The following is a 13996-nucleotide window of genomic DNA, read 5'->3' on the forward strand; positions in this document are numbered from 1 at the left end:
TGACAAATTTTTTCATAGATGTTCCTTAAGACCTTAGTTATGGAGCTAGTTAGCCCACACGATCAAAACGACATATTTTCAAGGTCAAACGAGCCCCGGAGCAAGTAAATTCCTCATTTTGCCAATTTTCGTTTGTTATGACTCAATATTTGTTTTGCTGATCCACAATTCCTACGTTATTTTTGCCAAAATTTTTTATTGAGGTATGTTAAGACCTTATTATCTATGGAGCCATTGACCCATACTGCCAAAACAGGTCATTTTCAAGATCAAACGAGCCCTGAAGCAAGTTAACACCCCATTTTGCTGATTTTCGTGTGTTATAGATCAAAATCTATTTTGGTTATCCGAAATTCCGACGTCATTTTTGCCAAAATTTTTCATGGACGTTCTTTATGAACTTAGTTATGGAGCCAATTGGCCCACACGACCAAAACGACCCATTTTCAAGGTCAAACGAGCCCCTGAGCAAGTAAACCCCTCATTTGCCGATTTACGTGTGTTATAACTCACCATTTTTTTGGTGATCTAGAATTCCGACGTCATTTTTGTCGAAATTTTTCATGAACGTCTTAAGACCTTAGTTGTGGAGCTAGTTGACCCACAAGTCTAAAACGGCTCATTTTCAAGGTCAAACGATCTCCGGAGCAAATAAATCCCCCATTTTGTCGATTTTTGTGTGCTATAGCTCACCATCTTTTTTGGTGATCCGGAATTCTGATTCACTTTTGCCAAAAATTTTCATAGATGTCTGTTAAGACCTTATCTAAGGATCGAGTTAGACCACATGGCCAAATAGTCCATTTCTACCGTTAAACGAGCCCCGGAACAAGTAACCCCCCATTTTGCCAAATTTTGTGTGCTAGAGCTCAACATCTTTTTTGGTGAACCGAAATTCCAACGTCATTTTTGTTGAAATTTTCATAGACATCTGTTAAAGACCTTAGCTATGGAACCAGTTGGTCCATGTATCCAAAACGACTCATTTTTAAGGTTAAACGAGCCCTAAAGCAACTAAACCCCCTATTTTTGTCAATTGTCGTGTGCTATAACTCACCATCTATTTTGGTGATCCGAAATTCCAACATCTTTTTTGCCAAAAAAAATTCATGGACGTCCGTTAAGACCTTAGCTATGGTGCAAGTTGACCTACACAGCCAACACGACCATTTTCAAGGTCAAACGACCACCGAAGCAAGTAAACCCTAATTTTATCAATTTTCGTGTGCTATAGCTCACTATCTTTTTTGGTGATCCAGATGCCGACGTTATTTTTGTCGAAAATTTTATGGATGTCTGTTAAGATCTTAGCTATGGAACTAGTTGGTCCACACGGTCAAAACGACCCATTTTAAAGGTCAAACAAGCCCCGGAGCAAGTAAACTCTCCATTTTCTCGATATTCGTATGTTGTAGCTCACCATCTTTTTTGGTTATCCAGACTTCCAACGTCATTTTTGATGAATTTTTTCATTGACGTTGGTTAAAAACTTAGCTATGGAGCAAGTTGGCCCACACGGCTAAAACAATCCATTTTCAAGGTCAAACGACCCCCAGAGCAAGTAAACCACCCATTTTGCCGATATGGATCACCAGTTGGCCCACTCTGCCAAAACGGTTCATTTTTCAATGTTAAACGAGTCCTGAAGCAAGTAAACCCCCTATTTTTCTGATTTTCGTGTGTTATAACTCACCATCTTTTTTGGTAATCCGAAATTCAAACGTCATTTTTGCCAAATTTTTTCATTGTCGTCTGTTAGGACCTTAGCTATGGAGCCAGTTGGCCCACACAGCTAAAATGACTCATTTTCAAGGTCAAACGAGTCTTGAAGCAAGTAAACCCGTTGTTTTGTCGATTTCCGTGTGTTATAGCTCATCATCTTTTTAGGTGATCCAAAATTTCGACGTCATTTTTATCAAAATTTTTTCATTGACGTCTGTTAAGACCTTAGCTATCCAGTTAGCCCACGAGGCCAAAACGATCCATTTTCAAGGTCAAACGAGTCCTGGAGCAAGTGAACTCTCTATTTTTTTTATTTTCGTGTGCTATAGCTCACCGTCTTTTTTGGTAATCCACAATTCCAACGTTATTTTGCCGAATTTTTGATGGACTTCTGTTAGGACCTTAGCTATGGAGCAGTTGGCCCACACAGCTAAAACGACTCATTTTCAAGGTCAAACGAGCCCTGAAGCAAGTAAACCCCTTGTTTTGCTGATTTTCGTGTGTTAGCTCACCATCTTTTTAGGTGATCCGAAATTCTGACGTCATTTTTGCCAAAAATTTTCATGGACGTTTGTTAAGACCTTAGCTACGGAGCTAATTGTCCCACACCGTCAAAAAAACCTATTTTAAAGGTCAAACAAGCCCCGGAGTAAGTAAACCCCCCCCCCCCCTCCCATTTTGCCGATTTTCCTATGCTATAGCTCACTATCTTTTTTGATAATCTAAATTTGACGTCATTTTTGCCGAAATTTTTCATAGACGTCCGCTAAGACCTTAGCTATGGATCCAGTTGACCACACAACCAAAACAACCTAAGTAGAATGATGTCTGAAGACATGATTCCAACAATAATGTTCACTTCGAGACCTGGTCTCGGAAATCAGAAACAAAGGAACTATACTCCAAATGCATTTTGTGATCATTGTCATATGATATTTGTGAATTGATTGTTATAAGTTGATGAGATGTAACTTTTGTCACAAAACTAGACATCTATAGTTAATTGGATATCGAGCCAAAAACAAAGGCCAGTGGAAAGCTTGGTATGATGAATTTTAAATGAATCCGGGATGAATTTGAACTAGTCAAAAATGATGAATCAAGAAAGATCGTAAAATTTTTATAAATGACATTGTAGAACTAATAATTATGAATTATACAATTACATGTTTGGAGAGATCACAATTTACAGTTTCGAATAACTAGTAACCATTACATTTTATACAACTTTCTCCGACATTAATAATTAGTTGGACATATTTTTATTTTACGGAATAAAGGTCTGATATACCCTAAATTTTGTCATTTGGAGCAAATATATACGTTATAAAAGTGGCTCATATATGCCCTTACCGTTATACAAACTGCTTACATATATCCCTGACGTTACAAAATGACTCACATATACTCTTCGTTTAACGGAAGTTAAAAAATAAAAATGAGATAAATGTGTTTGAGTTTTTAAGACAAGTGATTTTTATTATTATTATAAATAATATAATACCACGTGGCAAATTATAATTAGTCACATGACTATTTAAAATTGCATAAAATTTTAGATAAAAAGATTTTCAATACGTAAGACGGTGCTAATAGACGGCTATTATAAATTGGGAAAATTGATTTTCTTAAAATTTTCCCCCTTTTCATTTCTTCCTTCACACAGTTTCTCGGGCTGGATATCCAAATTGTCAAGCACAACATTCAAAACCAAGAAAAATGGCCTCAGGTGAACTATGAAATTCTCCAAAATGTGAACTTTTTTTTCTCTATTGTGTTCTAGAATTGGTGTTTATTATCTGGGTATTTGTAAATTCAAATTCTTTGGTTGGAATCTTTCTTGGATTTTGGGATATGGAAAGGGTTGTGTATGATTGAGAAGGAGTTGTATTGTAAGAAAGTTCAAATTTTTGGTTGGATTTTACTGGGATTTCATTAATTTCAGGGAGAAGTGAAAAAAAATTAAATCTTTGTTTTAATATATGTTTTGTAGTGTTTGTTGCTTATTTGTATGTTCTTTTCAGCTTTTGTTTTATCATATAGTGTATTGTTTTGTGTTCAATGGAGCTGATATAAATCATGGTAGACAGGGTTTATATTACCAATAATGCTAGGTGATTAGTAGGTACGCAATGGATTAGTCACGGTGCGAAGGACCCCGGTTACTACTTTTAAGGAAAAAGGAGAAGATAATTGGGTCTGTTCATATCCAAATCTTTCATAGATAAAAGATCATACTCGTCACTCGTCGATATTTTAGCTGGTCTGCAGTTAGATGAATCTTTCTGTTCTGCAGTCATTGTTAGTTTGAGAAGTTGAAACTACTGATTCAAGAGTGATTTTATGCAACTTGCGCATTCTGTTGCAATAATTTTCATTTATTGTAGGTTTGTTATCTTGATCTTATTATCTTTTTAACTCATTGAGTAATGGAAGTATTTATTTCCAAATTATCTATCTATATATCTATCTATATATATGCATCTTTTTTGTCAATCTCTGTGTTTTTGTCTCAGTTTCCTGGTTTATGAATAAACCTGATTAGTCTTGTCAACTGGACATTGATCAGCTTTCGGACTTTTCTTCCTTGAGTTAATTTCAGAATTACAAATTGCCGCTTTTTGGTGTTGTCATGTTCTTCTTGTTCTGTATTTGTTATTAATGATGGCTCATATCTTGCAGATTACGCAGTGGAACTTGCTGTGGAACTCGAAACTGCTGCACAGTTGAGAGCTTCTCAGTTCATTTTTCCTCATAGGCCATGGCTTGGTATTTTTCAAGCACTTTGTCATTGCTTACTTCAATTTCCTTGCTCCTAGCAATTTGCTGCATAAAAGATTCATCATTTCTTGGATTCTTTTTATTGACATTTGGTTTTGATGATGAATTTTTGTGGAACAGACTATTGTCAACTCACCTGCCTTTTTTCTTTTAGATTTGTATGGGATTAATGTTAGACCTGTCGCTCCTTTTGGAAGTGCTAGCAGCAAGCAGTTTGTTGACCCTGCATTGATACACCGAGTGCTACCTGATGAACTGCTTTTTGAGGTATGCCTTTGTGGATTTCAATTAATTTCCTCTGTAATTTTCTGATCGACATGTAAATATGTGGTAAATGTTGGAAATGCTTTGTTACGATAGGAAGCTGAAGCATATTGATAAGACTTTCAACAGAGCTGATTTTGCTAAACCAATTAATAGGTATCCAAAGTATGAACAATGTTTTTCTATAAATCAAAAGAAAATATTAACCAGAAAGTAAGGTATTTGTGGCTGTTTTGGGTTACATGTATATTTATGGTGAGGCGATATCTACTACCCCCCTAAGAACAACTTTAATTTCATGCACATGCAAGAAGTTAGTGGATTCTACGTGAACACAAGCGTTGCTATTTTAACATCTGCCTTAAGCCTTTTTCCCTTTCAATTCTTCTGAGGAGCATCCTTGGTAGCAAAGTTGGATGTCATCTCTGTCTTCTTCACAGACGAGGAACGTTGGACTCTATGATCTCATTACAGTATCAAGTCGAGCTTTGCAGCCAAGCATAAATGTGACTGTTCCCTTTGATTCTTTCTCTGGATGGTTAGCTGTTTTCACTGATAATTTATTGGATTAGTCTTTAATATACTCCCACCTAGGGGTGTTCGTGGTTCGGTTTGTATCAGATATTGGTTAAAACCAAAACCAAACCAATCTAGTCGGTTTTTTAAATTTCTAAAACCAAACCAAACCAAATGAAAAAAATAACCATCGGTTTGGTTATTGACGGTTTGGTTCGGTTTGGTTCAGTTTTTCTGCATTTTTTCGGTTTGAAAGTAATAAATTTTTTAGGACATACGTATATTGATTAAAAAAACATCTAGTACATGAATAATCCACAAGAGAGCTATTGTTGGTTCAATTAAGCAATTAAGCAATACTAGAGTTATCATTACATGAACAAAGTTATTAAATAAAGAGAAGGTGTGTGACTATCTTATGAAAGGTATGGTAGGTAATAAATTTTGATGGAATTGGACTTAGGATTGTAATTAAGCTAAAATTTAAGTGTTAGGCTTGAGAAAATTGTAAACTTAAAGACTTAAGTTACTTAAAATTTAACACAGTATTTATATTTATTTATAAATAATATATAAATAATTATAAAATTTAAATTTCTAATTTATCGGTTTGGTTTGGTTATTTTTGCAGTTGTTTTTTTAGTAAAACCAAAACCAAACCAAACAGTATCGGTTTTCAAAATTTAAAAGCCAAACCTAACCAAATATCGGTTTTTTTAATCGGTTTGGTTTGAATTACGGTTCGATTTGGTTGTTTAACCATAACCATTAACAGCCCTACTCCCACCCCATCTCTCTCCAGAGTTCTTTTTGTTTCCTTCCAAGGGGTGAATTGAGGTTGCATATCTAGAGAACTGAAGGCAATCAAATGTAAAGTCTTGATGTCTGCTTGAGAAAAATTATGCTGTTTCTAGATTGAAATTTAGCTTTTGCAGCCTTCTATTCTAATCTTTATAGCTAAGGTGAGGAAACCGGAAACTTACTATCACTTCATGATTAATGCTGTGCAGATCTTGTCAAAAACGACCCCATACACCTTGGGTAAGGCAGCTTGTGTTTGTCGAAAGTGGAGGTATACAATTCGGAACCCTGTATTTTGGCGCAATGCATGCCTAAAGGCTTGGCAGGTACCAGGGACACTGGTTCTGGTTGTTCTATCGCGACTAGTGAGCTTTGTAAGTATCATTGACCATTGTGCCTCATTTTTTGAAGGTTTCTGGATTGGTAGAAAACTATAAGGTCCTTCAGTGGAAGTATGATGGTTCATGGAGAAAAATGTGGCTTTTAAGACCAAGAATTCGTACGGATGGTAAGATATAGTTTTTGATGAAGATGGTAAAATATTGCAATTACTTCGAAATGTACTAATAGTTACACCTGTTTCTATGACAAGAAGTTCCTTATTAATACCAAAAAAAAAGTTCCTTATTAATTGTAAAATTCTTGAGGTAAGTTTTTATATCGGGAGGAGAGAAGGCAGACGCATGAGGGCATGTATAGGTGTTGGCTACTTCTTCTCGTTTGACATTGCAATGTTATGGATTCTAATTCTTGATTTTGGTGACAAATGAAATGGACTTTTCTCAAGAAACTTGTGTGCCAATACTTTTAACTTCCATTTTTTACTTTTTGAATAGATAGGCGATCACGTATTGTAATTTCTCGGCTTTTCGTTATTACAATGCCAGATTTGATTATCCTCGAATCATTTCTGTTATTTGGTCATTGGATTAATACAAATTTTTTCTGTATTCAGGAAGAACCTATAAGTTCTCAAGTTTTATGCCCTAATTGGTGCATCTGGAAAGAACAGTATTTGTTGATTGACATAGCTTTTCTATTAAAGAATAATGATAAGAGTTGATAGTTGTTGAGCAAGCAAAAACAAGAGTTAAAAGTTGCTGATTTTCACCATTGTGGAAGTTTTGGTTGCTCCTAGTAGTATCATTAGAATTTTACTATTGAGCATTCAATATTTTGAAAGCTGGGAATATAAAGTTTTTCACGAAGTGTCTTAAAGCTGGGTATAGTGTATTTGATAGGGATGTATGATTGTATTTTCCAAAATAGATTTCTCTATGGACCACATACCAAGGTATTTGTCTTGGATTTACTTATGCCATCTGAGCAGGAGAACTAATTTTTTCCCATCTGGATGTTTTTGCCGTAGCCTGTAAAAAATTTGGATTATTTGTATCCATAAGTCTAAGTTGAAATATTTGAAGGTAGTAAGAAGTCTTAATTTATTTTTTTCTGCAGGTATTTATGTCAGTCGAAACACATATATTCGTGCAGGAATAGCTGAGTGGAAGATCACTAATCCAGTTCATCTTGTATGTGTATTCTTATCCTCCACATAGTTAAACTTGTGACATCTTGGATGCATGTTTAGAGATAAGCTGTGCTGGCAAATGCTGCATAGTGCTTGTAGGAGAATGCAAATTATGCAATATGCTAATTCATCTTTTGCCTTGTATATTTCATGACGGAAGATAGTTCAGAAAAAATGACAAATTAGACAAATGTGACATCCTCTTTTCCTTAGAATAAGAGGTAACTTGTTCAACAGTGCCAGAGCTTTGTACCTTATTTATCGTGAAGGTATATGATCGGTTGGACCATTGTTATACCCCCTTCCCCAAAAGAAATAGAGAGAAAAAGGAAAGGTCCTTTAGTATGGTTTGAATATGTAGATGCGAGATGTTATCTTTGAGGGAATCAATTTTTAATCATCGGTTGTAAATTATTGAAGATATTCTAATCAAGAAAAATATTTTACACCAACTGCAAAGAAGGAGTATGCATCTTTTAATGACAAAGATCATTTTCCTGTACAACTACCCTTTTCTTTCTTTAGATCACATTTTTGAGGGGGTTGGGAGAGGGTGGTAAACAAGTGCTACTTATGGGGGTTGAACTTTTCCCCTACTTGGTGGAAGGTTGTGTGCACTCACCAAGTGAAGCTTCACATATACAAAGGAAGGTGAGGGTATATATGTGGATGGTAAGAGTGCTCTACAAATATATCATGTATGCTAAAACTATTTCTGCTACCAGCATTGCTACCATCCTTAACAAACCTTACTACTCAGAATGCCTTCAAATGAGAGACCCTTGCTTTATTTCTCACCTTCTTATTAATATCTTGTGCCACTACCCTTATTATCCAACCAAATGTCATGACCTGCATTTAGGGATTCATGACCGGCACCAGGCACCTGACTAACTACCCTTATCAAGCAAACCACTAAACTAACAACTGGTTAACTTCGCAAACATATGAAAATACTGTAGAACTGGAAATTAAAGTCAAACATACTGCATAGAACTGAAATATCTCAGTATAAGTCTCAACTGTAGAATGTAAAACAAACCATACTACAAACTGGCCAAGTCAAACTAGTCATGAGCCATCTAGAAAAAACACAACTGTTACATAGGTCCATGGGTCATACCTCAAAATAAAGGAAAGACTATGAAAGCAGATTGAAACTCTTACCCAAAGATGAATTGAAGATGTTGATGAGGATGCAAGATTTCGCTGGTGATAAGGAGCTTAGAGGTACCTGTCGCTGCACCCAAAAAATTAAGCAGCGAGTTGTAGCCACAATACTCAGCAAGTATCTGTGATAGCCTACAGAGCGGTGGAACAAGATTTAAATAAAACATGAGATGCACAAGTAGCAGAGATACGTTTTCATTGGAAAATTGATACTGAAAATTAAAAGCTGTAAAAGCATGGGATGCAGCTAAACAGTGCAAATAGAATTGCTCTGCCGGGGACTCCAGAAAACAGCAAGTTGTGGGGTACTGCAAGAAGACCTGCTCTGCTTGAGAGAGGATGTTTCCCTCATCTGAGAGAACTGATATAAGTTGTAGGCTATTGTAAACAGACTTTGGATTCTAATCAGTATGACATCTTTGAGTTGTTCAGTTTCCTCCCATTGCTTTTTTTCTTCACTTTGCATCCTATAGCATTTAGTATCAATGGCGTTTTATAACATTGTCATCTTCTCTTTGATTGTAGGTGTGTTACTATCGCTATATGAGATTTTATCCTTCTGGCAGGTTCCTTTATAAGGTAGTAATCATTTGTTGTTCAGCTCGTGTGGCATACTAGATCTTTGCACGTTGTTCTTGCTATACCTGGTTTATAACTATTGTAGATTTCTTTTAACTAGAATTCATCACAAAAAGTCAAAGATGTCGCGAAGTACCTGAACTTCCGTGCCTCAAAAGCTGATTGTGTTTTTAAGGGGAATTACACTCTATCAGAGGATAAAGTAAGTCCAATTCTAATCTTCCTGTACAAGTCAATTTGTTTCTGGCAGCAATTTGGTTATATACGCTCAAATCAAAATAATGGTTCATTCCTCCTTGCTTAAGTTTATAATGCTTTTGGCGTTTAGTTGATATATGTGATGCTAATTTCGAACAGACAGCTCACTGCCTTCTCATTTGCAGGTTGAAGCTGCTCTTTTGTACCCGGGAATGCGTCCAACTGTGTTGAGATTCCGCTTAAGGTACTTGATCATGGAGATTATAATTGTATTTTGAGTTCTTATGCTCACCTCTTGTTTAATAAAACTATGGTTGAAGGTTTGGGTACTTTTCCCCTGGCCCTACAAGTCACCATATTAGTTTCTTAAACTTCCACCTGAGCCTAACTAGCTTCTAAGCAAAAAATTAATAAAAATCCCCATCTTTTAAGAGTGCAAGGTCAAGCTATATATAAATGCTTAAGTATAAAGTTGAGGATCTTGGTGGGATTCAGTTCCGATTCTTATAGGTTTTGTTCGGGGATTCGATAAGCTAATACCTGTAGATGTATATTTTCCACGTTGCCCACCTATAAACTCATATGAAGGCAACAGGCTATCTTTTCCGGATCCTATAAACTATTGTAAAAAGTTTAGTCGTGCACTTTGAATAAATGTGCATGAAAGTCGCACCTTATTCCTTACTGCAAGCAATGCTGGCAATTTTTTGTCCTTGGGATAAATCATCTTGCAGGTTAATAAATGGTGTGTGCATAATTTGTGGTAGCTAGTTGCTGGAATTTTTCCTGTAGATGAAATGAACAATTAATACTTGCGTCATTCCATTGAGTAGTCTTAATAGGTCCCAAATCTTCTATTGTATTAAACAAAATTCAAACTGAGTAAACACTCTGTTATTTTTCACTTGCAGATGACATTTGCTTTTCATTTCTATCAGTTATATAGTAAATTTATTGTCAATCCACTCACTATATTGCATGTAAAATTTGAATTATTTTTACCATATAAATATGTAGAGTTTGAATAATATGATAAACCTGAAGTTTGTGGAGTAGAGTGTAAGATATGTTCACAAACATGTAATGCAGATTACTCTAACTGGTATGATTTCTACATGGTACCGTGTTTAATTCATATGACATTTCACGTGTCCATTAGGTTGAGGGGTACAACCCAAGGTGCTAATAACAGAATGGATCTACTTGCTCTTCTTACAAGTGGCGTGAATGATAATGAGGTTAATGGCCCGGATGAAGACATTCTTGGAGTTGTCGAGAGGTGGGAAGAGGATGAAACACATAACCCAGATGTTCCAGCAATTTCACACAAGAGGGGTCTAACACCTTTTGTTTTTGTTTCATTTGAGGAGGTGAGTTTATCTTTCACATTTGTGCGAAGGAGTCCCTTTTTTCACATCAAGCAAAAAGAAGATCCAGTTTCACAACTAACAATTAGTATTTGATTATTGAGGCAATTCTAATAGGTGACGAAATATTTTTATGATTGAACATGATGTAGTGTCTTCTAATTAACTTAAAATGGAGTAGTATCTTCTAAATTCGAAGCTAGCTTAATATTCATGTATAATCTTGACACAGCTGATATAGGTCTATATACCAAATAAGTAAAAGAAAAATTGGCTAAAAGTCATTTAGCAATTCTATCAGAAGATACAATAATATATGGTTTCTTCATTATTCAAACATCCAAATCAACTGCTGCAGGTATATGCTTTGAGTCATTCAGTGTTATCTCCATCTTGCTTGCGTACAATCTCTCGCGATTTTTATCATTATGATTCATTGCTTACAATCTTTGATGTTTTTAGCTCTCTATTCGATGCTATGAACCATGAGGCACCAAACCATCCTTCATTTTCCATTTGCTAGAATCAGTTTTTAATTGTTTCAGCCTTGACAAACGACCCATATTCTATCGCGTGATTACGCTAGAAGCAACTTCTCAATTTTTCTGTTTAATAAAGATTTCAGATATATCTTCTATCACTTGCACATATGACTGAACACTAACATTTTGCTTCTTATCCTCTTTTTCCTGGATATAGGTGGAAACTTCAGTTCTAAATCTCCCAGTGGAAAAAATGGATTATTATGTTCCTGGTTAAGAACTGGATCAAACAGACAATCCATTGGTTGTAAATGTGTAACATTGTTGTTTGTAACTCTTTTATTTTTGGCATCTTAGAATCATGGAAGTTTTCAATGTGTTGTGAACAGGAAACGGTCTCTCTTCCTCCACGAGGTAGTGGTAAGGTCTGCGTTCATCCTCCATATACCCTGCTTGTGGGACTTGTGAGATTTCAATGGATATGTTGTTGTCGTAAACAGGATCCTATCGAGCAATGAAAGACCAGTATAGTACTGGTCTTCTGTGTGTGTATTGTATGGCAGTTTGAATATGTTCCAAGTTGGAATCTGTTTGATGATAAATGGAGTTTAATAATCATTGTATTATTTATGCCTTAGTGTATATGCATTTTATGGATGAAATATTTACTCTCATGTATCGCAATGATTCAATTGACTTGAGTTTAAGAACTCCACTTATACGTAAGAACACTGTAGAATAATTTTCTTGTTAGTCGAAAAAGCAGAAATAGCGTAAAGCATATTGTTCTACGTCATTATATAATATAATATCGTACATTCATAATTTGAACATTAAACCTACGAGATGAATAGGGTATAGGGAGACGTACTTTGAAAAGGTAGGTAAAAGATGAGACATAATAAGGCAAAGGTTAAAGATAAAATTACCACTTGTCCCATATAAGTTTATAATTATAAAAATTTCTCAAACTAATACTATAATGCAAGCATTGATGTATTAATCTGGTATGTGAGATATATTAATCGTTAAGTAAGATACATTATACTTTTATAATGATACACTAAACTGATGTACATTTATATATGATGCACTAATCTGATGCGCGAGTTACATTATACATTAATTTGATACGTTGATACATTAATGTGATGCGTGAAAATGAGGGATTTTGAAATTTATAAAACTAATAGGGGCAAATGGTAATAAGAGAACTTAAATGTAGAAATTCTAACATTTAAAGTATAATTATCAAACACAAAATGAGAAGAAACTATTAATGTAACAATGCGATAACATCAAATAAATTGTTAATATAAAATGAGTTCTTTTGTTATTACCTAATGATGAATTTAAACAGTATCATATAATAGAACTGAAGTAACAATTAAAACAAATATTGCAACTAACAACACAAAACAATGCGTAACAACCATCCAAACAAGGTGTTAGAGCCTATTTGAATTGACTCATTTTAAGTGTTTTTAAGCTAATCTATCTTTTAAGCATTTTTCGAGTGTGAATATGTTTAAAAAATGCTTATAAGTATTTGATAATAAAAGGGAAAATGCACAAGTACCCCCTCAACCTATGCCCCGAAATCCCAGAGACACACTTATACTATACTAAGGTCCTATTACCCCCCTGAACTTATTTTATAAGTAATTTTCTACCCCTTTTTAGCCTACGTGGCACTAGTTTGAAAAAAAAAGTCAACCATCGTTGGTCCCACAAGATAGTGCCACGTAGGCTAAAAAGGGGTAAAAAATCATTAATAAAATAAGTTCAGGGGGTAATAGGACCTTAGTATAGTATAAGTGTATCTCTGAGATTTCGGGCATAGGTTGAGGGGGGTATTTGGGCATTATCCCATAATAAAATAAAATGATAAAAATAAGTGTAACCATAATCTAGAATTGCTCCCTCCGTACATATGAAATAATGGACAGATTAAATTAAGTAGAGAAAATAATCTTTAATTTATGAGTCAAAAGTTAAAAGTCAATCCAATTCCTATGTTTCCCACACATCTCGAGTTCATCTTTATCATTCTTTTTGAACCCGAATTGATTACAAAAATTTTATGAAGCTTTATAATTCTCCCTCCGTTCCTTTTTATATGTCGTCTTACTATAAATAGATGATCCGTAATATTTGTCATTTCATAAAATCTATACATAAATTATAATATTCTTCTTATTATATCCTTGATAGTTGATTAATCTTGAAAATAAATATTTGACCAATTAAAAAAAAATGTTAAGTAATTAATTTTCATCGTAATTACTTTCTTCTTGTGATGCAACTTTCAACACTTCAAATGGTACTGTAAAAATGAATTATATATAAAAAATGTAAAGAGAAAATACATAATTACCCTATCAAACATAGATTTTTTTTAACAAGACACCTTAAGTATGCGAATGTCCTATTACCCTACGAAATTATTTTAATCGATAATAAATACGTCATTTTAATCCATTTTCACAACAATTGTAATTTCACACTAGAAAAGCACGTGAAAGAGTAAATTGCAACCCCAAACTAACGGAAAATTGACACATGACATTGTTAATCCAAAGTAA

At 34.7% G+C, this 13996-nt stretch overlaps 1 protein-coding gene across 1 annotated transcript; it reads left to right on the forward strand.

Annotated features, from left to right (window-relative positions):
- Positions 1-3315: 3315 nt before the first annotated feature.
- On the forward strand, positions 3316-12048 carry LOC107002852 (F-box protein 7). The gene is made up of 11 exons (XM_015201042.2): positions 3316-3451; positions 4405-4491; positions 4658-4770; positions 6294-6410; positions 6496-6592; positions 7543-7616; positions 9311-9364; positions 9465-9566; positions 9748-9806; positions 10722-10932; positions 11629-12048. Exons 1-11 carry the CDS (start codon positions 3442-3444, stop codon positions 11686-11688), a joined length of 984 nt encoding a protein of 327 aa, XP_015056528.1. The 5' UTR covers positions 3316-3441; the 3' UTR covers positions 11689-12048.
- Positions 12049-13996: the final 1948 nt, after the last annotated feature.

This window comes from Solanum pennellii, chromosome 11 (assembly GCF_001406875.1).
Source record: "Solanum pennellii chromosome 11, SPENNV200".
In the NCBI taxonomy this organism is placed as follows: domain Eukaryota; kingdom Viridiplantae; phylum Streptophyta; class Magnoliopsida; order Solanales; family Solanaceae; genus Solanum; species Solanum pennellii.